The sequence below is a fragment of the Monodon monoceros genome, unplaced genomic scaffold (assembly GCF_005190385.1).
Source record: "Monodon monoceros isolate NGI ecotype Baffin Bay Population unplaced genomic scaffold, NGI_Narwhal_1 Super_Scaffold_6, whole genome shotgun sequence".
Lineage (NCBI taxonomy): Eukaryota > Metazoa > Chordata > Mammalia > Artiodactyla > Monodontidae > Monodon > Monodon monoceros.
In genome coordinates, this window is record NW_021703783.1 from 53,129,867 (window position 1) to 53,157,865 (window position 27,999).

Here is a 27,999-nt window from a genome sequence, read left to right on the forward strand (position 1 = left end):
AGAATACACTGTTACACCATACACAAAAATAAACTCAAAATGGCTTAAAGACTTAAATATAAGACACGACACCATAAAACTCCTAGAAGAGAACATAGGCAAAACATTCTCTGACGTAAATTGAAGCGATGTTTTCATAGGTCAGTCTCCCAAGGCAAAAGAAATAAAAACAAAAATAAACAAACAGGACCTAATCAAATTTATAAGCTTTTGCTCAGCAAAGGAAGCCAGAAACAAAATGAAAAGACAACCTACGGACTGAGAGAAAATATTTACAAACTATGCGACTGACAAGGGATTAATCTCCAAAATATACAAACAGCTCATACAATTCAATTAAAAGAAAAAACCCAATTGAAAAATGGGCAGACAACGTAAATAGACAGTTCTCCAAAGAACACATACAGATGGCCAACAGGCACATGAAAAGATACTCAACATGGCTAATTATTAGAGAAATGGAAATCAAAACTACAATGAGGTATTGCCTCACACTAGTCAGAATGGACATCATCAAAAAGTCCACAAATAACAAGTGCTGGAGAGGGTGTGGAGAAAATGGAACCCTCCTACACTGTTGGTGGGAATGTAAGTTGGTGCAGCCACTATCGAAAACACGATGGAGGTCCCTCAAAAAACTAAAAATAGAATTACCATATTATCGAGCAATCCCACTCCAGGGCGTATATCCAGACAAAACTATAATTCAAAAAGATCCATGCACCCCTATGTTCATAGCAGCACTGTTCACAAAGGCCAAGACATGGAAACAACCTAAAATGTCCATCGACAGATGAATGGATAAAGAAGATGTGGTACATACATACAATGGAATACTACTCAGCCATAAAAAAGAATGAAATAATGCCATTTGCAGCAACGTGGATGTACCTTGAGGTTATCATATTAAGTGAAGTCAGAAAGAGAGAGACAAATACCATGTGATCACTATATGTAGAATCTAAAATATGCCACAAATGAACATATCTACGAAACAGAAACAGACTCACAGACATAGAAAACAGACTGTGTTTGCCAAGGGGGAGGGGGTGGGAGAGGGATGGATTGGAGGTTTGGGATTAGCAGACGCAAACTATTATGTATAGAATGGATAAACAACAAGGTCCTACTGTATAGCACAGGGAACTATATTCAATATCCTGTGATAAACCATAATGGAAAAGAACATGAAAAAGAATATGCATATATATTCAGCTATATATATTTATAGCTGTACAGCAGAAATTAAGACAACTTATAAAACAACTATACTTCAAAGTAAAAAAAATCTGCAAATTCCTTCTTGGCTGGAATTGGTTGTTACACTTTAACAGAACAGATTTGAATTTTTTTGACAGTCTATGAACAGTGTTTTTGGATGGCCTTAGGTACCCACACAACACCCCTATATCATGTGTCAAACTAAACAAAGATTTCCAGGGACTGGTAGTCTGACTATCCTCAAACGTGGGAAAAGGAAGAGTAATTTGGATTCAGGTCGATTGCCAAAAGTCTTCATATTCCAGTTTTGACTCTCATTCAATGTCCTCTAAAGATTAAAAGATTCATTTCTGTATGACCCTTAGCCAAACCTAGAGACAATTGTTCAAGCTGGGAATATCTGAATATCACTCTGTTACTGAACAAACACAGACCATTCTTAAATACAGAATTTCTATTAGAGGAAAACCCCATAGCACCTGCCAAATATAAGCTGCCTTTGATCTTATATGTCTTTTCAATATTCTGTCCAGGCACCACCAAACTTTTCACTTAGAAGGAAGTGATTGTTTTACCAGAAGAGATTATTTATTTCTATATGCTGAAATCAAAAATTGAAAAAAGACCAGAAGATCCAAAGAGATGCAGAGACAGCCAGCACTATGACATCAGGAGAACAAAAAGCAAAATTTTGAAAAAAGCTCAGATAATAAGCAAAGGAGAATAAAATCTGAGACTTAAATTTTGTGGCCACATCTGGAAATGAGGGGCAGAAATGTAAAGCTCTCCTTCCCTTGGGGATGTATCAAGCTCTGTGGATGAAAAGCCCGTGCTGGGCAAGGACTGGCCACAGCGCAGAGTCTGAGCTGGTGGTACTCGGGAGACTGTTCACTCCCATGTCCCCACCTAATGATTATAGCTGCCACTGACTTTGGATCTGATAACAGATGCGTATCTGTGTCTCACAGGCTTCTGGAACTCAACACATACCAGATTCTCTCAGGTCCAGGTTGCTTAGGTTTCTGGATGCTGTGGGCCATCCCCCAAACCTCTGGGTTCAGATCTGCTCTGAGGAGTTCAAGGGAGAGAACAGCAGCAGGTAATATCACGTCTTGCTCATCTTTGCTTCTCCCCAGAGAGGGAACAAGCAGGACATTCCAGATTCCTAGAATTCACACTCAACTTAATGTCTGCCTTACCGTCATCCCAACAGGAGCCTAGTCAACCCTCTAAGCATGACAACACAGCACCAAAGGACCTGAGATTAGATTGAGGTTGGCAGTGAGATTTAATTGAAAGAATGACCCCATCAGAGCCTTAGAACAAGCTGGGGTAAGAAAAGGCATATGCTATTACTCCCAGCTATCAGTTGACTAAAACCAGTCGAGACAAGTGGCTTGCAAAGTTTCACACAGGGGCAGATGACAGAACAGCTTAGGCCTTACCCAGGCTCCTGCCGTCTAGGCCTAGTCCTTCCATTAGAGCAGGAGGCCTTTCGTTTACAGACAAGGTAGGCCAGAGACTTTGACCCATCTGGAAATCTCAGAGACCATCTTAACAAGTGGTGACACTGAACCAGTGAATGTGATGCAGCTTGACAAACATCAGTGATTTTCTTAAACCAGAGCAATAGCGGTAAAAAGATGTTTGCTTCCATTACTCACAATCAAAGATACTCTTTGGCTTCCTATTGGGCACCAATAAGGAGAGAACCTCTCTATCAAGTAACAGTAACCACACTGTATCAGTGTTTTGAAATAGGGTTTCATTATTAAACTAGGAAACAAAAACAAAACAAAAAACCCTGTCTTAAACCACAGGGGGTAGGGTTGATGTGTTAATATATACATATGTTTTTTTAAGTAAGCTGTGCACATCTGATTATAGGGATAGGTAGATGTATGAATATTCTTTATAAAACCTAGTTAAATGGACTAGTAAGCACTTTAAATTAATAAATAACAATGGTTAGGCTGTAACTTGTATGTTATTTAACAGTTGACAAAGCTCCTTCACTGGCAATGTTATTTCAGCAGGATACTTCAGAGCCCACCTTAATTCAGGGCTCGGTAAATAACCTTTCCAGCTAGACTGAAATTCCGAAGATAGCAGTGCAGTTCATGGAGTGTATTTTGTGTTCAGTTGCACTCCCATGCTGATGCTTCTGAAGGAGGAATTTTAGAAAAGGACAGAGTATACACTAAAAGTTGATATAGGTAGAAATACAGTAAAAGTAGAAATGTGCCTCATGAGAAAAGTCAAGTAGAGACATACCAGAATACAAAGTCTGGTGACATAATGAAAAAGGAGAAAGACCCAATAATAAGCTTAATAAAAATTATTAAGATGCTGGTGAAAAAGAAAGATGACATTTCGTAATCTCCCCCATCAACCTACCCCATAAATGTCTCAGCCGGTTAGATGCAGCTCTGCCAATTCAAAAATAATCTTTGTGTACTTGTGTCACGGGGGTGAAGAGGTTGGGAGTCAAATATGAAAGGGGGAAGGAGGAGCCATGGTAGGGATGTGTGGCCAAGGGAAGCTCCTAATTTTCCTTGCTCTCAGCCCTGTACCCCTCTGCTTCTGACTTTTCCCTACCTCAACCGTCTCCATCTCTTTTCAGCAGGTGGGAAGCTTTGGTGGGAAGCATGCAGAAAATCCAGCAATTATGCAATTATGCAGCAGGCCCACGATGCAAACCTCTTCAACACAAACACACATTCTCCACTTTGGCTTCATGTGGTAGCATAACTGTCGCCCTAATTCCTGATACCTTTCTCCCCCAAGCCATTCTCAATGGAGAAAAATAACTAACCCGGGCAACGCAGAAGAGTCTTCCACACCCTGCCGAGGATTCCATCATCATCACAAGCAATGTGTTGCTCTAGTACAATGGTCTTCGAAGAGTAGTCCCTGGACGGGCAGCGTCAGCATCACCAGGGAAGATGTTAATCATTCCAGACCCACTAAATCAGAAACTCTGGGGATGGGGCCTGGCAATCTCATTTTAACAAACCCTCCTGGTGAGTCTGCTGCACATGTTTGAGAAGGACCACTCTTGTCACATTAAGTCTGCTCATCTGTGATAAAGGCCAGACAGCCATCAAAAAACAGGCTGCAAAGACTCCCAATGCCAGGTCATTTGGCAGAGTTGAGGGGTGGGAGGGGTTGAAGCTAACGGTGCTAGGTAACCACCCCAGTTCTAGAAGAAATGCAAAATGGCATGTCCAAAGTTCTCTGGTCTGTGATATTATATGGCAAGTGACAAGCAAACTTGGCTTCTTTCTAAATGGGTGATAAATGTAACAGAGTAACAGCCTGTTTTCCTGATCTTTTGCCAGATTTCCAGGTCATTCAACTTGTAAAATTAGAAGTACCCTGGATTTTACACCCGCATATTAAAGTAACACACACCATGCTTTCTCTTATATGAACCGACAGGTGCTGCACTTCTCACAGGCTGCAGATGTTCACGCAGAGAGAATTCTGAACCATTGTTCTGGTACTAAAAATGAGGCTATACCTAGAAAACATAAATAGGGGCTTGCATTTTCTCAGCCCAGAGGGTTTGCCAGATGCTATATTTTGTGTTAACAGGAATTAATAAGAAAATCTTACAAACCTATGTGCACCTGTTTTATATAGTCAATCAGTGAGTCTTTGTTTTCGTTCCAGAAGCTTGGAAGCTTCTCCTTGCGAGGATATTTACAGCATGACAGCTCCAACGTAATTTCAAAACACTGGGCCCAGATGTAGTTGTAATCTTGCATTCCACCTAAACACAAGCATATTTAATTTTTTTTAAGTCTGAGATTGGAGTGAAGCCAAGTATCACGTACCTTGGGGACAGGTGAATCAGACAGTGGTAGTGAAAGTACACGTAAACAGGAAAAGATGAATTTGACATATTAGCAAGTACAATTAGAGCTTGACATTTTATTATCCAGGCATGACAAAGCAATCCTAAATACTCCCATATGGGTAACTGAATCAGAGCTGACTGATGTTTAGCTGTGCATCAAAATTAAGTGAGGGGTAGAGGAAGGGTCCTTTTTAAAAATCACAATTACAAAAAGGATTCTTCAAGGGTTTCCCTGGTGGCGCAGTGGTTAAGAATCTGCCTGCCAATGCAGGGGACACAGGTTCAATCCCTGGTCTGGGAAGATCCCACGTGCCACAGAGCAACTAAGCCCGTGTGCCACAACTACTGAGCCTGCACTCTAGAGCCTGCGAGCCACAACTATTGAAGCCCGTGTGCCTAGAGCCTGTGCTCCACAACAAGAGAAGCCACTGCAATGAGAAGGCCACACAGCACAACGAAGAGTAGCCCCTGCTTGCCACAAGTAGAGAAAGCCCACGCACAGCAATGAAGACCCAACGCAGCCAAAAATAAATTTATTTTAAAAAAAAGGATTCTTCAAGTTACATTTCTTCCTAAATTACATTTTAAACAGATATAAACTAGAGTGATATTTTCTTTTAAAATATTTCTACAAACCATTCATAAACACATTTATTCTGTAAAGCTAAGTATATGAATTTGGAGGAATAATAATGCCAGTGTTTACTGAGTGTTTGCTCTTGCTAGGTACTGTTTGAAGAGCTTCACCATCCACTCATTTAATCCTCACAGTAATTATCACTCGTATTTTACAGATGAGGAAGCTTAATCACAAATGGTAGGTCATGTGCCCAGGGATTCTTGCCAGTGAATGGCTGAGACTGGAGCACAGGCCATCTTCCTAGCGCCCCCATGCTCTCAGCCATCACATGGCACTGCGTTTGGGGATGAGAGGGAAGGTGCCATGCTGATTCTCAGGGAGCAGGGGAAGACCCAGGCCCCTGGTACTTCTGGGGTTACCACTGCCCATGCTCACTTTCTAGTTCTTACCTCTCAACACCCTATTTTCAAAGGGTTATAACCGTATTTTATAGTTTCTAAGATGTAAAACTTTTCATATTTTAAAATCTCTGAATTGGGAAGTATCTTAAATTTGATGGCTGAATAACATCATTGGGTTATTAGTTTGGCTGGAAACTTTTTTCTTTCTTGGTGGGACATGTTTTACAATCAGCGGCATCTTGGATTTGAAGAAATATGGTAACTTTGAAGGAAGTAGTCTCTGCCAGATTTTAATTAGTTATACTTGATATCTGCCCAGTGAAATATGTATTCCCAATTTCATCAGGGTATTTGGGAAGTAATGAAGTAAAAAAAATTTATGCTCATAAAATGGTCAAAATATTACGTCAACATTGAGTAATATCTATGTACGTACCGATTTTAGCCAGGAAGAATTACTCTGTCCTTTCTTTTCCTTTACTTACAAGTTTTGTATTTCTCTCTGCCCTCATTTTCACCAGGAAATAGAAGAAGGAAAAAAGGAAGAGAGAAATGAAACAAAACAAAAGCCCTTGGCTGGATGGCTGTGTCTCAGGTAGAAAGAAGTTAAATGGCAAAACAGGCGTGCAAAACAGGTGTGCAAAGCACGCTGGATGGAGAATACCAAGTGTGGAGGGTGTGTGCCACTCCAGATAATGCCAGTCAGGCCTGGCCGAAAAAGCCTCCAGGCTGAGCCAGAATGCTCTAAGCGCCTCAAAGTTTCTGGCTCTGCCCTCTTTTTTTCTCACAGAGATACACAGCTGACACAGGCACACTTGGGAACAACTCCCAATGGCAAAATTAGGTTCCTAGTTAATCTCCCACACATCTGGATCTGTCTTGAAAGTTACAGACAATGCACATGAAGGACAGCACTGCCACTGGGCAGGAGGGGGCCCTCTCCTCCCTATGGAGAGTAGTGAGCGGGGACTAGGCTACAGCCCTGTGGTGGGAGTGGGGAGGCTGTCTCCCGGACACCAGAGAGAAGTTTGGGATGTTGTGGTATCTGGCTGGTCCTGGTTCCTCTCACTTGTGGTCTATGCTTACTTATATTATCTGGAAAGCTGGCAGAGACCTGCCCAGACACAAAAGTCCCAGTTTGTGCAAGACTACTTGATAGCCTGTGCGTCCAAAGTGACAACTGAGGAAGTAGGCTGTGTGCAGAAATGCAGGATGGGGGTTGCTGTTGGTAGGGTCAGCTGACCAGTCTGGAAGGGGGCACTTTCCACTGAGGCAGTGGAAACCTGGTTCCAGCCCACTATCTCCCCTCTCACCCTTCTGTCCTAGGTCCCTCCTACTCTGTCAATTTCCAGACTAGGACTCTGACACCCCTGGGCTTCTGCTTATATTATTCCTTCTGACAAGAACACCCCTCCGCCACGTTCCCTACATGGCCAGCTTCTCACTCCCTCCCTCGCCTGGCCGTCCTGTTCCAAGGGAGAAAAACTAGAAGGCTCTTTCGTTTAGCCTGCAAAGTGGTTTTAAAATCAGGAGACTTCATGGAAATATCCAGCTTGCTTCACAAACTGGAAGATCTGGCAATATTGCCCCCCACTGCTGCATGGCAATAATTACCTTGTTCTAAGTAGCAGCTGTCCCCACTGGATGAGACATAAGCATTACATTTCTGTAAGGCCTTCACTACTCCCTGATGTATTTTGGATTTACACCCCTGTGATACACTGTACCTTTTCTAAATCTCTACTTTTAAAAATTTTTACTTTTTTTTTTTGGCTGCGTTGGGTCTTCCTTGCTGTGCGTGGGCTTTCTCTAGTTGCAGTGAGCAGGGGCTACTCTTCGATGCGGTGGCGGGCTTCTCATTACAGTGGCTCTCCTTGTTGCGGAGCACGGGCTCTAGGCGTGTGGGCTTCAGTAGTTGTGGCACGCAGGCTCAGTAGTTGTGGATTGTGGGCTCTAGAGCACAGGCTCAGTAGTTGTGATGCACGGGCTTAGTTGCTCCGTGCAACTGAGATGTGAGATCTTCCCAGACCAGGGCTCAAACCCATGTCCCCTGCATTGGCAGGCAGATTCTTAACCACTGCGCCACCAAGGGAAGCCCTAAATCTCTACTTTTATTCACATTACATGCCGTCACAATTATTTATTTGTATGTTGCTCTTCTCTATTAAACTTGGGCTTAATATCTGTGTCCTGTTCATCTTTCCTGGCACAGTTCCCAGCTCAAAGGTAAATGCTGAACCAGTGTCTGAAGTTAGGAGGCTTTGGCAGTGGGGAACATGTCTGAGCATCTCTCAAATGATCAGTTCCCCTCACTGCTCTGTGATATTAGCTGACAGAGACATGACTGAAGGGACTGCACTGTGCCTAACTTTTGGCAACTGCTGGGGTGAAGGCCAGCTGGCACCTCTGGGGGAAGGCAGTAAGGAGAATAGCAGAATGAAGAGAAACTCACCTTTGAGTGGATACCAAAAGTATCCATTTACAATTCCACCAGGAAACTCTATTTTAGTTCTACATGGATTTCTTTTCCTCATGTCGGGATTTCTTGAAGCGTAGGTACGTGCAAGATATTGAAAAACATCATCATCAGGGGTTAAGCTCCGAGAGTATAATGTTCCAGTGGCTGTACATGAAAGACAGACCAAGACCTTTTAGTTGAAGTTATAGTTGGAGGAAGCACACACCATATTAGCACATACATCATCACATCACACACAAAGGCTCTAATTTCCTAGTGAGATCCTCTACCCACTTCCACGAATACTCCCTTTACTCCTCTTCCTAGTTTTTAATGGACATACAGAAGGCAATATTACACAAAACAACCATGTCCATGTCTAAACTCCTTCTCAGCTTAAAAGTTAAATACCTTCTTAGTCACCCTTGCTGATTTCTGGAGGTCAGTAAACTTTCCTTAGGTACTGTAGGGATTAAATGAAGCCACTCGAATACTTTAAGTCATTGGTACATACCTTATCCCCCAGTTTTAAGAGGAATCAGGAACTATTACTTACATGATTCGTTTTATTTATTTATTTATTTAGCCGTGTTGCCTTTTGTGGGCTAATTTAAATCCCAATTTTACTGTTTCACTGATGAATGTCAAGTAATCCCGTGTTGTTATCAGTTCAGCTACCTTGCCCATCTACTGTTTATAAATTGTAGGAAGGATAGCTGGGGGTCAAGAGAATGGGGCTCTTTCTATCCCTGCCAGAGAAGTTAAGTGGGGAGAGGAAGAGTGTATCCCCATTCAGAGGCAGAGAGTTTGCAGTTTCACTCTGGACTTAGAAAGCAAGAGCTGGGCCCAAGTTTGCTTACCTGGAACACCATTATCAAATGGGTAACTGGCCACCAGGGCACCACCGTGGAGGTTTGCAGAAAGGACAAATGTCTCTGTATTCAGCCACTTCATGACTGCCACAGTTTCAGGCTGCCTTGGTACAGTATTAAATTCAAAAGCATCGGGGAAATTTCTATTCAGGTCATAGAAGTTACTATTTTCCCTTTAAAAGAAAGAATTTTTTAGGGTTTACTATTGCTGTCTGAGGGAGCAGATTCGTGCAGTGTGTAGACCTTTGCTTTGGGCTCCAGGTGTTTTTCCAAATGTGAATACAGAGGTGGTGGATGGTTGCCTTGGCAGCCTCCAGTGAATCACAGCTGGCATTCACACAATATGTTGTCCCCTCCCGTGTGACTTGTTCTTGCCAATGGGAGAGTAGTGATTCGGATGTAAGCAGAGGTCTGATAAGTGTTTGCATTTCGGGGCTTTTGCTCTTGACACTCCCATTTGGGAACCCTGAGACCCCAGTGCTATCCACGTCAAGGGTCCATGTGCAAGAATGAGGGACCCAGGTGACAGCCAGAACTGAGACTCTAGAGATACGGTCCCAGCCAGACCCCAGCTGAAGCCCCTGACATCATGGCATAGAGATTAGCCATCCCTGCTCTGCCCTGCCCAAATTCCTAACTTACAGAGTGGAGAGTAACTAAAGAGTTGGTTGTTTTAAGTCCCTCAATTTAGGGGCAGTTTGTTGCATAGCAATTGGTAACAGAAACAACAGGAACATGCTATTTTATACAAACGTATTTCTGAAAAGCGGACTGGCCATGTTTAAATAGGCTAAGAAACTTAAACGTGGGAGGGAATCAAGCGGTGATTTATTAATCTTTGGTAAAAACAAATTTTTAATTGCACAAATATCAGTGTTTACCAGACATTTGAGAAATTCCAAACTTCCTGAGGCTGCTTGAAACACAATAAACTTTAAATCAGAAATACTACAAGACTCACCCTTCTTTGTGATTAGTTCGTGTGCTGGCTTAATAAATCAACCTGTTTATTGAGGGTCTAGGTACTACCCTAGGCCCTGGGATTTAACAGGGATGAACACATGGGCAGCATTCCTGCCCTCAGGTAGACATTAAACAAGAAATGAGACATTAAAGATTGTGCTATGAGGGTAAAGTGCCAGGTGATGTGAGAATAATTGGGGCTCTAATATCTGATAGGTTAGGGAAGGAGGCTTTGAGGAAATGCTGTTGAAGCAGGGTGCGGGGGGAGGGGTGGGAAATGCCAGGGGTGAGAAGGCAGCTGGTGGTTGCAGAAGATGAAGGGAGGTCTGAGCGGCTGCAGCAGGGTGAGTGCGGGGGAACAGGCAATGAAGCCGGAGCAGTGAGGCAGGCGCAGGGGTAAAGCAGCCTTGCTCAGGATTTTACTTCTCAAGGTCAAAGCAATGGGCAGCCCTGAAAAGTTTCCAGCACAGCAGCGACATGACACAGGTTATGAGATGGTTCGCTAACTTCTCTTTACAGGGCGAAGGGGTCTGATCTGATGGGGGGCTTTTTATGCTTTTGTTGTTTTAAATAAAGATAGACTAGCCCGTGCTTACCTTCCCTTATTGTAAAAACAGTCAGGCTTTAGAACAGCTTCGAATCCATCTGGGTTCATTGAAGGCATGATGTGTATCCGGGTACTATTAATTAGATTTGTGATTTCAGGGTCTCTTCCATCGCTGGTTACGAGATACTCAATTAAATGGAGCAGCAGTTCCCGCCCTACAGCCTATAGGTGTTAAACAGAGAAGAGGATATCGTTAGGTGAGAGAAAAACAGTCCCCAAAGCACAAATTCCCCAAAAACAAGCACTACACATGATATGTGAGACCAAAACCAGTTGTCAGACCACCGTTTCTCTGGTATACTGACACTCTGGCACGTGGCAATCCATCACTGGTGTGCTGCAAAACCTTTGTGAGTAAAAGGTTTTTTTTAAGTTAACTTAAAAAAAAGTACCTATAAGTAAATAATTTACTAAAAATGAATTAAGAGTGGAGTAAAGGTTATTCTTATTATCCTACTTCCAGTTTGTCTGTCTTCCAAATACTTCCTGGAGGGGTGGCGAGAGGGGGAGCTAGAGATCAGGCAGGGCGTTGTGCGCCTCCACAAGCATGCCTGACACACGGGAGAGCCGTGGTGCGTGTCTCGGTGGATGATTCGTGGAGAACCACTGCAGTAGATATGTAGATTTTAATAGAGAAAAATCTGAATTTGTAATATGCATAATTTAAGTAGGTTAATTTAAATAGGTCTGATTTTCATATTCCCCCGTTTCCAAGTTCTTTTATCTCCAAATTCCCCTCTTGCACGTTTGTGCAGTGTTTGCTGTACCTCTGTATTTCTGATTTCCACATCCTCATGTTTCTTTGGCACAACATCCTCACAATTTTTTGCCATATCTGCATATTATCTATACTGTTATTTAGCTTGCATTTTCTTTAAATTGGCTCACTTTTTACTTACATTAAAAATAAGAAACTGTGTATAATTACCATTTTGCTAGATATGTTTCTAATTGCATACATAGTAAAATAAAAGCATGACTGAAAATAAACATGGTCACATTCACCTAAAATTACCTTATGTACCAACAATGATTGGGAAACTGAAGGCCTGTGAAAAAGCTTGCTTTATAATCCCCAAGGGAGAGATTTAGTTTTTTTTTTTTTTAAAAGGAATTCACATATTCAACCTTATTCTAGAAAGATTTGATTAGGCTATATTACTTTTCCCCTGTAATCCTGAGTTCAAAGATTCTGCTTCTAAGTAAGGAATATTTACCTCTTACATGTGATCAGATGTTGTAGAGCAGTTAGTATATGGGAAATCAGGGCAGCAGGTGGTTAAATAAGGACAGTGCTTCTGGTACATTAATGAAGGCCGTGGGCAGGAAAAGAATTTTCATTTATGACTGCTCTGTAGCAATTCATTGTTGGAACAAAGGATGAGCAATTCCATACTTTATGCCCCTCGCTGGCAAGCAAAGAGATCACATTTTATGAATTTGTTATCCTAATGAACACGGATTAAAATGGAACTAAGAAAATTTTAAATATGTAAATTACATATTTATAGGTAGCCATAAAATTCAGAGTAGAAGTAAATTCCATTCTAACTGCAATTTTTTTCCTACTCATGTCTATCTTCTTCCACCACTGTGATTTTTGTTTTTACAGTCAAAATTGTCACTTGAAAAAGGTCCTTACAAACCTTACAAAAGGTGCTTAATAACCAAAAAAGTCAAGTGAGTCACACACTGGATTTCCAATTCAGTGTTTTGGAAGATCACGCACATTTGGACACTCCTTACTGGCTTCCCTGAAACCAGAGGAGGAGGGGCTGGCAATTTCAAGCTGTGAAAGGTGGCTTTAAAGGTGGACAGTGTAGTTGGTTGAAGGGGCTTTTCTGGACAGGGGTTGGGGAAGAGAAAAGATCAAGGAAAGAGAGAAGGAAGTGAGATTTCTAAATGCTGGTTGGAGACTGTAGGATGGTTCCATTAGAGGGACGTACCAGGAAAAACCTGAGGCCCCTCTGAGTCCCAGGTTAAGTACCAAGTGAGATATATTGGAATCCTCGCATGGTTCTAAATGTGAATTTCCTCTTAACTATCTGAATCCTACATTCTGAAGCACGCCCAAACTCAAGACAGGAGTTCGCAGTTAAATTCATCCACCCACAAGAAAATGAAAACAAAGAGTAAGAAGCTGTGATTAAACTATAGAACTAAATTAAGCAACTCTGGTGGTGTGGGTATAGGATAGAAGGTAAAAGTTAAGGTTTATAGCTAACGGCAAGGGTGGGTGCCGGGGGGAGAGGAAAGGAGAGGACAGAAAACTTTTCAAAATGCTAATTCCTCCACTTTTCCCAGCAATGGGTCATAGGATATTATCCAAAGTTTAAAAAAATACATATTTCAAATCATTATAATTTCAGTTTTTCCTTTTTTTAAAAATTCTTTTTTTTTAAACCCCACATTTGTTTATTTATTTTTTTGGCTGTCTTGGGTCTTCGTTTCTGTGCGAGGGCTTTCTCTAGTTGTGGCAAGCGGGGGCCACTCTCCATAGCGGTGCGCGGGCCTCTCACTATCGCGGCCTCTCGTTGCGGAGCACAGGCTCCAGACGCACAGGTTCAGTAGTTGTGGCTCACGGGCCTAGTTGCTCCGCGGCATATGGGATCTTCCCAGACCAGGGCTCGAACCCGTGTCCCCTGCATTAGCAGGCAGATTCTCAACCACTGCGCCACCAAGGAAGCCCAAAGTTTTTCCTAATTTTTTGACTTTAGAAGAATCTTCCGATAATTTATTATTTTGAGAAAATACCAAGTTCACCAATTATTTTCATTTCACTTCAGTTCTATTCTGTTAAATTCAAGTAAAGTTAAACCTCATACTTCTTATTTAAAGATAACACGTATGACACACATTTCATTTTATATCCTTTTGATTCCTCTCATTCTATTACTGTAGAAATAACATAGATGTCTAGAATACCATCTGGCAAATACTAATGATGGTGATTTCTGAGCGATAGTATTCTGAATAGTTTTTATTTCCTCTTATTTTTCTAGTATTGTTTTTAAATTAAAGAAAACCTATCTTATTTTTACAAAAACAATAAAATCATGGTTCTTTCAAGGTAACGAATGTGTGACCAAGGTATTTTCTGTTTGTCTCCATATTCCAAAACAAACCACAAGTTCGTAACTGCAGAGGGTGAAAGAAAAATCTTGGAAGTATGATAAAGAACCAATTAAGAGTTAGATAATTTAAAAAAATGGTGAGGTAAACAGATGCAATTTCAGAGGGAGTTAAACAAAGTCCTCTTGTTTTCTTGGACCATATTTTCCTGTCTCTGTAACAGCAAATTTATGCCACATATTATTCAAGTTAATTCTTCTCAACCTTAATATAAATGTCTCAAACACTCATTCATGTTTTATGTATAGACCTCCCTTCGTTTAAAATTAAGTCTTTGAATATGAAACCTTAGAGAGACTAAAATTTTAAAAAAGAATGTGGTCAAAACTGTTTCCGTTAGCTTAACCAGCCTTTCATTAAGCTCCTTTTGTGAGAGTGTGGACTTAATGAAAGAATCCCTAATGAAGAGCCTGAAAGGCTGGGTGAGCACACCAGCTTCTAGAGTCTTTCTCTGATAATTCATCCGGTCATTAAGATGGCAGGAACCCAGGATGGACCTAGAGATTGTCATACTGAGTGAAGTAAGTCAGAAAGAGAGAAATATTGTATAATATCGCTTATATGCAGAATCTAAAAAAAAATGATACAAATGAACTTATTACAAAACAGAAACAGACTCACAGACTTAGAGGAGGAACCTATGTTTACCGGGGGGAGGGTGGGGGGAAGGGATAGTCAGGGAGTTTGGGATTGACGTGTACACACGTCTACATTTAAAATAGGTGACCAACAAGGACCTACTGTATAGCACAGGGAATGCTGCTCAATATTATGTAACAACTTAAATGGGAAAAGTGAAGAAGAATAGATACATGTATATGAATCACTTTGCTGCACACCTGAAACTAACACAATATCGTTAATCAACTATACTCCAGTATAAAATAAAAAGTTAAAAAAAAAAGATGGCAAGAACCCAGAAAGCAGAAAATAAATTCTCTATCAGTTTTTCTTCAGTTCAGTCAAGTGGGAATTTGTCAGATAAAAATCAATGTTCTAGCACTTCTAAGAACAATTGGAAAACAATTTTGAAGCAACAATCCACAACTGGGTAGTGTATTGTACGAGAGTGAATTAGAGGGTAGTACCAACACTTCAGCTCTCCTAATCGTGGAGTCTTGAAATGCTACACTGTAGTGCAGCTTCTGGGGCTCCACATGGTATGTAACAGACTTAATTCATTTGTCTTAATGCCTAGCTAAATCCTTCATCTTCAAATATTAGCCTAATATTACATTATCTAGCACACTTTTCTGTGGCCTCCCCAAGTCTGGGTTCCATGACCTACCTAGGTGGTCCTTTAACTCTCCTCACCTGTGCTCTCCTGACAGTGTTCACACATATTACAATGGCCTGACCGACCCTGACTGACCCCCACCCCCACCCCTCAACTTGAGAAGTGGCAAGCTTTGTTTTGTCTTGTTTTAGTAAGTTTGGAACCTCTATTGCATGTTGACTACACAGCCCAAGATCTTCCAGGATAGGCACAATCCTGGATATTATGTCCTGTTGTTCACGTAGAACATTAAAATACCCTCTAAATATAGACATTTAGACATACAAACTACTGTCTAAATGTCTCTTATACCTAGAAGGTGTGCAAAAAACCATTTAGCCTTTATTTTTGGGTTGAAAAATATGATCAGTATTATCCATATTTTTGCAGTTTTTCCTTTCCATTATGTATCTGGAATCCAATAAACTATAAATTAATGCCACCAAATGTGAAATTCTAAGTGTGATGTGGGTATTTCAGAACTTTATACCCAAATAAACCATTCATAGGAAAAATAATTCATTGATGTTTAAGAAACAGAAGCTTAAAAAAAAAAACTCTAGAAAAAAAAAAATCAGAATTGGCAATTCAGTTATGCTTAACAGACATAGACTGAATACCTCCCCCCATACTTAAAGACCATGGGCCCTGCAGTCAAGGGAACCTGTGGACCCAACCTCTCACCTGCACTTTGCCTGCTCCTGGATTAGCTTAAAATTCCAGGCACCTGACTTTTTAAACACATAGTCATGCCTCACTTGGATATTTCCATTAGACAGGGATTAGAGATGTCTTAACAATCTAGAGATTGCCCAGATATAAAATTTTCTTTCCTGCAAAAATTTTAAAACATGGGATGGCAGATAGGCACAAAACATAGAACAGGGAGGGCTCGAGGAAGGAGCAAGGAGTGATTTTCCAGGCTTCTCTCCTGCACCCACATTTAGGCTGAGGGTACTAGATGTTTCCATTTCCAGGGGATGGTCCCAGCGTTCATTAAAGCTCTGATTTTAGATTATAGGTAATAGTTTACTACAAAGCCAGCCAGTAGCAGAATGAGGTGTCAGAGGAGGGCGAGGGGAACAAAGACCCCGCTCCCAAACGATGTGAATATTTGTGGAGCAGGGGAAGGGCAGAGAGCCCCGCCCAGGGACCTCTGGTCTCATCCCTCCCAATGAATAACAAGGGTTGGATGTCAGCTGTGCACACACTGCTTAGGAGCCTGTGTGAATGACACCCGGGACTGGGGCTTCTACAATTCCACACGCTGATGTGTGTACAAACAAGAACCTGGATAAACCAGGAAAACACCTGCTAGTCCTACTAAAATGAGAAAAGTTAGAAGCTCAGAAATGTCTCCCTCACTCTGAAAAAGCATGAACAGCAGGTGACAAGGGCGGCGGGTGCTCTTTCCGTCGGCTTCCCCGTGTGACTCCCCAGCAATCAGGGAGGAGAGGCGGGCAGCAGGCATGAGACAGGGACAGAGAAAAGTGACACGGAGATGCTCACTCCAGTCTTACTCTAAGAGTTTGCTACGCTTTCACACGGTGAACGAGCCCAAATCTTCTAATCAAATGGGGCTGGAACAACTGGGAATCCATCCAAACAAAAATTAATTTGAGATAGATCATATATCTATATGTAAAAAGGAAAACAGTAAAAACAGAACGTTCCAAAGGCAGTGGAGGGGGTCAAGGAGGCAGAGCCATAGCTGGGAAAGGCTCACTGCTCAGGCTCTGATGCAGGCCCAGAGGACCAACAGAAACCTGCATTCCCTTCCTGGTCAACGCACTAACAAACATGCCTTCTGCAGAAGTGAGCAAAAGAAAGGCCGCCCACAAAGCACTTAGCGTAGCCCATGCTCAGTAAATGTTGGTTACTGTTACTCTTTTCTTGTTGGCGAGTACTGTATGGAGGGGAACTTGCCAGCCTGATCGATGCAGCATCGTGAGGACATGAGCTCATGACAAGGTGACTGAGAACAAGAGGAATATCATACAAAACCAGAGGAGGTTTGACTTCATTCTCTTGTAACAATTCTCACCTGAAAATGGGCTGTTTCAAGTAGATTTTGCTCCCCTCAGTGTGCTTCATGCATTCCGGATGTAGCCAGGCTAATCAGCCTGGACCTTTGGCACCAGCCAAAGTCACCCACCTTCGCGATTCCGAAGATACACAGTAGCCAAAAATGTTTCACCTGAATCCCATAAACCTTTAGATTTAACTTCCAGTTTGAAGTAAATAGAGGGATGAGAGGCACAAAATCGATGATATTATAAGGAAGGAAACAATCCAAACTGAGGGACGTTCTGCAGGACACACAATGGATCAACGTTCTCGCTTAAGTCTAGCGTCATGAAAAGATTCTTTATATGCTAGATTAAAGGAGATTCAAGGGATATGTCAACCACATATGATGCATAATCTTGGACAGAATTTTGAACGGACACTTTGGGGGACATTTTGAGGACAACTGGAGAAACTAGAACATGGGATATAAGGTAAAGATAGGATAAACATTTACTGACATGAAAGGGTAGCTTGTATTAACTGAAAAATGTTACAAAGAGCAAATTAGCATCGCTCATTTGGTGCAACTGCACACACAAAAATATCTGGAAGGATAAATGATAAGGAATCGACAGTCCTAATTTGTAGAAGGTCAGTATACAATGCTTTCTTTTTGCTTGTATTTCTTCTAAGATGTACGTATGTTGATTTTGTAATAATAACAGGTTATTTTTAATTTAATAAAGACCCAATTCTAAAAGAAGGCATCACGAAGTAGGTGAAAATTCATGGGGGGAAAATGGTGTGTGTGATCAACATAACTGGGTCTTCCTGATGGTGCTGAGGTGGGGTCCAGGGAAAAGAGGAAACATTTAAAAAATACCATAGTCAATTCTGTCCACCACACTACTCGGTACATATATGACCCCTGCTGGGCTTCTCCACGTGAGATCCACAAACTCCTAGAAGATCCATGGACCCTGAGATCAGCATTCAAAGTTTCTGCCAGAATAGCAAGGAATCCAACCAAAGAAGGTTAAGAACTACTGCCCCCAAATGTTATCTATGTTGCTTTTTAATAGTGGGTTCTTGAAAATGCTCTTTCAATTCCAAAAGGTCTAAGAGAAGAAGGATGAGTAGGGTGATTAAACCTTCTAATCCAAGTGACCCTTTGGCTCCTGGGTTACGCCATCACTTTCCCCAGCTCCTAGTGGCTCCAGGAGGACAGAACATACAAGATCTAAATTCAGGATAATAAGTTTCTCAATGGCCCCCAGAGCCGCCAGATACTGCTACCAGCTGGGACACACAGGGGATAGCAGGACTTCAGGTTCCCACACCCGAAACACACTGGGACTTTTCCCTCTGAGCCACCTCAGTCCTTAGCATTCCTCAAAGAATCACAGTGAATGAGAGAGCCCGATTTGATGGGATACATTAACTACATGGAAGGCAAGATGTCAGAAATTTGGGAAAGTACAAGTGAATTCAGGGGTGAGTGAGAGGAAGGACTCTTGCTTTTCTTTGGAAGTTTCAACTGAGAGGATTAACTTCTAAGCATCAGGCTGCAACCTCTGAAACGCCAGGAATTCAATAAATAAACTACTGGAGTCAGTGTCTCATTAAAAATGGATCCCACAGGACCTCGATCAATTGACTAGATAGCGAAAGAGAAAGGAAGTCTGGGCTGCTGTCTGTCATGAATAGTTGTTTTGTTAAAAACAACTATGGTCAGACTCCCAGCAATATCAAGCCTTTTCGAGCAAAGCCCATTATGCCTAAAAAAGTAATTTCCATCCACCCCCAAATCAGGTTCAAAGACCAACCACTCTCTCAAAGGCAAGTGTTTGCATCTGAGCTCCAGTGACAAGAAGTCCCCTGGCTCGGCAGGACCAGGGCGGGTTGAGCAGCGTGCCTAGGAAGGGCAGAATGTGTGTGTGTCATGTGGGGTGGAGCCTGTTCCTAGAAAGCTTGGGGTTGGGGAGGGTTAAGCCGGGACAGGAAGCCCATCGTTCGAGCAGTGCATGCCACCCACGCTACTGCAGACCTGGAAGTGTCGTAGCAAGTCAGCAGGTTATACTTATAGGAATATTCCTGTTCTTTGACATTCCTTAAAGTTAAGTGTGTTTGATATTCCTATGTCAATTTTCTTTACTGTCAAGACTAGGCACTATCTTTCCCTCCCACTGTATTGCCCAGTTGTGTGGGGTTCTGGGGAACAGAAGACCCTGCAGTTGTCATAGTCTCAAAATACTCTGAGGAAGAAAGGTGAGAAATGGAGAGGAGCATCTTCAAATGCCTGGCAAGAATGGCTGGGCAGGCAGGTGTGGTAAAGGGTATTTTGCAAAACATAAAATAAATAACATAAAACAAAATAAAAAGAGAGTTGATCCCCAGTAAGTTGGAAAAGAGGCAAGACATCATGATGGAATTTAAGGGTTTGTTGAATGATGGGGATGACAGAGCCCCAAGCTTGATGGTCTAAACCAGGGATTCCCCCAACCCTGGGCCGAGGACTGGCACCGGTCCGCAGCCTGTTAGGAGCCGGGCCGCACAACAGGAGGTGAGCAGCGGGCAAGCGAGCAAAGCTTCATCTGTATTTACAGCCGCTGCCCATCGCTCGCATTACCGCCTGAGCTCCACCTCCTGTCAGCATTATGGTGAGTTAATTATTTCATTATATATTACAATGTAATAATAATAGAAATAAAGTGCACAATAAATGTAATGCGCTGGAATCATCCCGAAACCATTCCCCGCCTCCTTCCGGTCTGTGGAATAACTGTCTTCCATGAAACCGGTCCCTGGTGCCAGAAAGGTTGGGGACCGCTGCTCTAAACTTAAGCATTGGAAACGCTAAGTGTTAGATTAAGAGAAAGTGACAAAAGCATTCAAAACGCCAGCTCCTAGGAGTCTGGATAGCTAGTTGGGATCTGATTGTTTTAGTTCAAATAGAATATTGCTCCTCTGCTGGGTCACCTCCATGCTGAGCAGGAGATGGGGAAAACCAACACAGGCAGGAGTTCGGGGACTTGCTGGCAGTCCAGAGCTGGGGCACTGTTGTTCTTCCAGACCCCAAACAAAAAAAGTTCCAGTTACCTGCACAGGGCACTGGGTAAACAACCAGATGGCTGTGCTGGTTTTTGGAACCTGGTTCCTTCAATCCTCTCAGAAGGCCTCACCGGAAGACCTTTCCAGATTCTTTGCTACAGTGTCTTCTGCTTCCTTTGCATTTAGACAGAGCACAAGAGACCCGAGGGGAAGCTTCTCTGGTGACATGTCAGATATTCAAGCCATATACATACCTCATCTCCATGCATATTTGCCACGTATTTGAATTCTGGAATCCCGATTCTGTGTTCCTTTGGAAAGCGTCCCACAATAAGAACCCACAGGTTTCTGCCTTTACAGGGAAGAAGAGTATAGAAAAATGAGTTGTCTTTTGAAATGACGAAGGAACTCTGGGAGAATGAGAACAGTGAACAAATGATGCTGCTTCTCCCACCTGACAAATGTTTCACAACCACCTCAGTTCATGTGACTAATGTTTCCTTGCTTAAAACACTTTCAGTTTCCAAAACCCTTTCAATTTAGCACAAATATTTAAGTTCTTATTCTAGAATGTGACTTTTTAAAATCAAAGACTTATTAGGCTATGTAGGTCTTATTTTTCCAAAATGTTTATATAGTTTGCTCTGAGTTTCTGGTGTTTTATAGAAGTGATCTTGCTAATTCACACAATTACACAAAATCATTACTGATAGTTGATAGGGAGGGTGCCATAACTCTCAGTGCAAGGAAAGTGAAGAAAGCAACAGCAAGAAAATATGTAACTCAGAAGGGAGATTGTTTTTTACAGTAAATCCTGAGTCTTGTCGTATTCAAGTGCTCATGTAACACAGCCCCTCAGCAATGAGTGTCCTTGATGGGCATGAGTCCTGCCACATAAGCCAGGAAGCACAAGCCATCCTAACAATGCCTCAAGGGAAACTTCTAAGTCCTAACTCTGCCATAAATGGTGTGATTTGGGCAAGGGAGGACAGAGACTCAAGATTGTTGAACATCTGCTCGGGACAGATATTACCATTGCATCTCTGGTTCACGTTACCTGAGGCAGTCCCTTGTCCTGACCCAGGGAGATGGATTTTTCACCGGACTTTACAAATGAAAACACTGACCTTCAATAAATAAATAAATAAATAAACTGCTTATGATCACACAGCCAGTAAGAGGCTGTGATTTGAGCCCCACAGCCAAGACCTGAATCCTGGCCTATGTGACTCAACTCTAGGGCTTCTGCCACTAACGAAAACTGCCTGTCTCACAAGAAGGTTGGTGTCCTAATCCGTAAAATGAAGAGGTTTCTTTCGATTCTAAAATCATCTGGCTCTTTTAATACAAACACTTTAAAATTAGAGATTGGGTAAATATTTGATATCTAGCACCTAGATACAAAGTTCACATATCTGTGACAGCTAAGCCTTCTGTGGAATTCAAGTACCCAGGAAAGGAGTTTAACAGCAGCTCATGGGCTAACGTTGAGCAGATTTCTGCAGAATTTCAGGTGTAGCTCCTTCAACCTGGGGGGGTCCAATGGGCTGGGGAATACCCAGTTGCCATAAGGAATCCAGGGAGAAGCAGATACTGGACTTGTCTTTTTCATCATTTATTGTTTTTTAAGAAAGGTTTTTGCTGGTTTTTTACAAATAAATTTATTTTATTTTTGGCTGTGTTGGGTTTTTGCCGCCACACGCGGGCTTTTTCCCAGCTGCGGTGAGTGGGGGCTACCCCTCGCTGCGGCGCGCGGGCCTCTCACTGCGGTGGCCCCTCCCTCTGCAGAGCACGGGCTCTGTGTGCACAGGCCTCAGTAGTTGTGGCGCACGGGCTTTGTTGCTCTGTGGCATGTGGGATCTGCCTGGACCAGGGCTCGAACCTGTGTCCCCTGCATTGGCAGGTGGATTCTCAACCACTGCGTCACCAGGGAAGCCCTCACCATTTATTCTTAATTTATTCTAACAATTATAGGGAAATTCGTCTTGACAGGGTGATGCTTTAAATTTAGTAACTGCAGAAATTGTCAGAAAACACCCCCAAAAGGCAGTCTATCTGATTGGTGCCACCTGTTCAGTGCAGCACACTCACATCATTCATTTACACATCCATTTATTTAGTACCACTATATCCAGGCATTTAACCAGGTGATTAGACCCTACAAATAAGTCACACTCTACGCCCAGTGAGTTTCTGGTCTAGTGGAGAACAGCAGCGTGCAAACATCATTACACTAGACTGTGACATATACGACCTTAGAGTGTGTATGAGGTACTGCTGTGGCTGTAGAATAAACGAGGAACTTTTCCCAAGGAGTGGGATCACATAAAGCTTTACAGATGCAGGGTTTTAGAGCTGACTTCTAAATTGAGTTCTGAAGAACGACTCCGAGTGAGTCACGTGGACAAGTACAATCCATCCAGTGATTTCCCGCCAGAACTGCTGTCATCAACCAGAACCTTTCATCCCCCAATAGTACCAATTCTCAGGTCATCTAGGGCTTCAAATCTACCAAGTTAATATTTTCACGTGAAGCAAGGGAGAGGTTTTTCTGAGCTTTTTTTCTATTAATCCTGGCTCTTTAGTTTCCTTCTGGGGAATTCTTTTCTGTAGCTATTAATGCTTTTAAACTTAGAATAACCACAGATTTATACAGACTATGGCCTAGTTCCCTCACAAACAAAGGAAAAAATTCAGTATCATCTCAACATAATGTTTACTAGTTATTATATTTCTAACTCTGCATTTGCAACAGCTGACCTGTAATATAAAAGATAGTGTAAGACAAGAAAAACTTGACTCAACATGCGTATCCAATATTATTTGGTTTAAGGAAGGAGGGAAATCAAAATAAAACCTAAGTGAAGAAGAACTTGGGTGGTAACTCAATCTCAATTTTGGCTCGAATGGCCCCTAAGTAAACCGCAAGATGAGAAACTTCCCTTGAATCACCTCCATGGCACAAAGTCTGAGAATGAAAACCTGGAGATATTCACCAGGAATGACAAGCCTCTTGAAGTTTTTTAACCAGCCTCTCCAACGAACACTGATCTCTGGCTTAGACCAGAGTAAATGCACAAAGGACAAACTACTGACTTTTCACAGCTTGATTGCCAAGGTGAGGGTAATTTAAATAAGATTTTTCTCTGCCAAGGTTGGACAGGCTGCCTTTATTCCTCAAAGTTCCTGCTAATACCAGGTGTGCTCAAGAGTTCTGAAATGCTCGGCCACTTTCTCTTCACTACAAAGTAAACAAAACCTGGATGCCAGGATTTCAGTATCTATATCCAGGAACCCACTCAGAGCTTGACACAAACAAAGCCCAGGGATGTGACATGGTGCCCAACTGAGTTTGCTTGTAGGACCAGGAAAAGTCTTACAATTCAGAAGGCTTCACAGAGATCCACGAGGCAAGGAAACAACGCTCCAGGCGTTCAGGAGAAAGCAGAAGGAGAAGCTTGGTAAATGCAGTACAGCTTCAACAGGTAGAAATGGGGGGAGTGTCATTCCCACATCAGAATTGCCGGGATCCTTGGAAAAGCACCAATCCCTGATCCTCATCTCCTAAATCAAAGTCTAGGGGGAGGGCCCCAAACCTGCACTTAACAGGCTCCCTTGGTGATTCTGAGGCCCATTGAAGTTTGAAAGCTGCTGATCTTGAGGCAGTGAATATCCAGATAGATTTGGGAGGCAGTGGATCTTGAGGTAAAATCATCTCATTTTCCATATAATCATGAACATGTTTCTATATTAACAAATAGACTTTGACTACATTCTTTATAAATGGCTGCTTAGTATTTTATTACACAAATGCAGCACCATTTATTCAACCAATGTTCCATCGTTAGGTGTCCAACTCCAAGTAATTTTATGTAAATTACAGCATGTCCACTCAAATTACGTACAGAATTTATAATGTAAAACTACTTTATCATGTGAAAGAAATCAGAATGCATAATTATTTAACTACAACCATATAAAACAGACTGTTCAGTAAAAAAATACCATGGAAGAAAACAGATCCAAAGCATATAAAGCCTTAAATGAAATAATGGGCGAGTCCCTACAAGAACTGAAAACTGCACATTGTCAGTAATAAGGGGCTAAGTGATAGGATGATAAAGCCAAGTACTTTTTTTTTCCCCTCACTTTTCCGTCTTTCCAGTTTTTAAAAAGTAAAATACCAAATCTTATCATTTATTAAGTTCAGAGACTGTGCCGGGCAGTACGCCGCACACTTTATAATACTTGATCTTTACAATACCTCTGTGTGGTGGGTGATATCCACAATTCATTGATTTAAGTGGAAGAACCAGGGTTCAAACTCAGGTCTGTCTGATTCCAATATCTGTGTTCTTCTGATGACGCCAGGCTGCCTCAATCTCCCTGAAAGTACTAGGTAGTCCAGGGCCAACCCCACCCTGGGTGGAAAGTTCTCCGGCAGTTCTTTCAGCATGGCACGGCCATAATTTGCGCCTGGAGCAAGTTCCAGGCTGCTACCTGGCTTTGACGATTGAGCCAGAGCAAGACACCCGAATCGAGGGCTACCTTACGGGGACGGTCCATACTGAGTGTTGGCATAACGACCCCATCAGACTCTCTCTACTCCCAGAGTTTCAGCGGGACATGCCCAGAGAGAAGCGGAGACGCTGCGTGGGTGGCCCGGTCCCGGGAGCAGAGCTGCAGTGTCGATGAGGCTGGTTGTATTCATGATCCCACCCACCAGGCTCCGATCTCCAGGGAGATGGATCAGTTGTTTCCTAGACTTCCATATTTCTCTTTGTGTCCTTACAATTACCCTTGGACCTAAGTCAAACCTTGGGGGAGCTTTCTCAATGCATGAGTTTGTGACCTCGTACATAGTGGGAATAACAACTCCATTGGCAAGGCTGATGTAAGGCTGGCGAATTCCTCCTGCCTTCTCTAAAAAGAAGCCAATGATCTGACACCAAAACTTCAGTCTCACTTAGGTATGCTCCCATTACCACACACACAAAGAGCTGAACACAGCACGCAAAGCCCTATTTCAAATAATGTCCCAGAAGAGCTGAAAAATTGCAATAACTGCAGTCAGGTTAAACACTCAGTCTCCAAAGTCATGTGTCCTTGGGCTTGGAGGTGGAGGAAGAGGTTCCTGCTAAGTGGCTCACGACAAAAACAAAACAGACGCAAACAAAACAGGGACAAAAGTCTCCAGTTTGGCTGTGCTTGCATTGCACGGTAGTGTGACTCACAGCTCAGACATTTTACATATATTCACTTAGCCCTGAAACCACAAGTGGTAGGCACAAAGATTATCCTTTCACACAGGTGGATGCCATCTTAGGGAAGCTCATAAGGCCATGGTTCTCAACGTGTAGTCCCAGGACCACCATCATCAGTGTCACCTGGGAACTTGTTAGAAATGCACATTCTCAGGCTCCACCCCTAGGTGCTGAGTCAGAGACTCTCGGGGGAGAACCAGCAGTTTGTGTCTTAACAAGCTCTCCAGGGGATCTTCACGCATGCTAAAGTTTGAGAACCAAAGTAACAAGGCACGGTGCAGGACAGTCTATTCAGAGCCAGCTCTGTTCTTAACCACTATGCAGCACTGCTTCAGTCACCTAAGAGATGGAAAATATCAGAGAAATGTGAACCTGTGTCCCAAGCTTGCCATGTCCCATTTCTGGTGTTGAGATTTTTTCTGTCTCCCCTTGGGAGAAGTGGAAAAGGAAGGAGGAGGTTGACAGGATCCCATGAGTATGGTTAGAGAAGTTAAAGCTATAATCTGCCCCCTTTGGTATGCAAATCTCAAATTGGTTTGCCAACTGATGTACCAGTTTGTCCCCTAACTGCTCTCTATTCAAAAACTACAGGCAAGGCAGTCCCGCCCATCAGGAAGCTTGCACAAGCCTCTTAGATAGCCTCATCCACCAGAGGGCAGACAGCAGAAGCAAGAAGAACTACAATCCTGCAGCCTGTGTGGAACAAAAACCACATTCACTGAAAGATAGACAAGATGGAAACGCAGAGGGCTATGGACCAGATAAAGGAAAAAGATAAAACCCCAGAAAAACAACTAAATGAAGTGGAGATAGGCAATCTTCCAGAAAAAGAATTCAGAATAATGATAGTGAAGATGATCCAGCACCTCGGAAAAAGAATGGAGGCAAAGATCGAGAAGATGCAAGAAATGTTTAACAAAGATCTAGAAGAATTAAAGAACAAACAAACACAGATGAACAATACAATAACTGAAATGAAAAAAAACACTAGAAGGAATCAATAGCAGAATAACTGAGGCAGAAGAACGGATAAGTGACCTGGAAGACAGAATGGTGGAATTCACTGCTGCATAACAGAATAAAGAAAAAAGAATGAAAAGAAATGAAGACAGTCTAAGAGACCTCGGGCACAATATTAAACGCAACAACATTCACGTTATAGGGGTCCCAGAAGGAGAAGAGAGAGAGAAAGGACCCAAGAAAATATCTGAAGAGATTACAGTCGAAAACTTCCCTAACATGGGAAAGGAAATAGCCACCCAAGTGCAGGAAGTGCAGAGTCCCAAACAGGATAAACCCAAGGAGAAACACACCGAGACACATAGTAATCAAACGGGCAAAAATTAAAGACAAAGAAAAATTATTGAAAGCAGCAAGGGAAAGACGACAAATAACATACAAGGGAACTCCCTTAAGGTTAACAGCTGATTTCTCAGCAGAAACTCTACAAGCCAAGAGGGAGTGGCATGATATACTTAAAGTGATGAAAGGAAGAAGCTACAACCAAGATTACTCTACCCTGCAAGGATCTCATTCAGATTCAATGGAGAAATCAAAAACTTTACAAACAAGCAAAAGCTAAGAGAATTCATCACCACCAAACCATCTCTACAACAAATGCTAAAGGAACTTCTCTAAGTGGGAAACACGAGAAGAAAAGGAGGTACAAAAACAAACCCAAAACAATTAAGAAAATGGTCATAGGAACATACGTATCGATAATTACCTTAAACGTGAATGGATTAAATGCTCCAACCAAAAGACACAGGCTTGCTGAATGGATACAAAAACAAGACCCATCTATATGCTGTCTACAAGAGACCCACTTCAGACCTAGGGACACATACAGACTGAAAGTAAGGGGATGGAAAAAGATATTCCATGCAAATGGAAATCAAAAGAAAGCTGGAGTAGCAATACTCATATCAGATAAAACAGACTTTAAAATAAAGAATGTTACAAGAGACAAGGAAGGACACTACATAATGATCAAGGGATCAACAATCTAACATATAAGTATATATGCAATTTAAATTGCATAAATATAACAATTTAAATATATATGCCCCCAACATAGGAGCACCTCAATACATAAGGCAACTGCTAACAGTTATAAAAGAGGGAATCGACAGTAACAAAATAATAGTGGGGGACTTTAACACCTCACTTACACCAATGGACAGATCATCCAAAGAGAACATTAATAAGGAAACACAAGGTTTAAATGACACAATAGACCAGGCAGATTTAATTGATATTTATAGAACATTCCATCCAACACCAGCAGATTATACTTTCTTCT

The 27,999-nt window shown here is 42.2% G+C and overlaps 1 protein-coding gene across 2 annotated transcripts in view; it reads right to left on the bottom strand.

Moving 5' to 3' along the window:
• Positions 1-27,999, bottom strand: part of CPM (carboxypeptidase M) — a 127,698-nt gene that overhangs the window by 63,974 nt on the left and 35,725 nt on the right. For both annotated transcript variants that reach the window (XM_029205689.1, XM_029205688.1), the window contains exons 3-7: positions 20,688-20,785; positions 10,954-11,126; positions 9,383-9,567; positions 8,517-8,687; positions 4,844-4,996 (exon numbers count right to left, since the gene is read on the bottom strand). In XM_029205689.1, the coding sequence (XP_029061522.1) occupies positions 4,844-4,996; positions 8,517-8,687; positions 9,383-9,567; positions 10,954-11,126; positions 20,688-20,785 (780 nt within the window). The remainder of the gene's footprint in view (positions 1-4,843; positions 4,997-8,516; positions 8,688-9,382; positions 9,568-10,953; positions 11,127-20,687; positions 20,786-27,999) is intronic.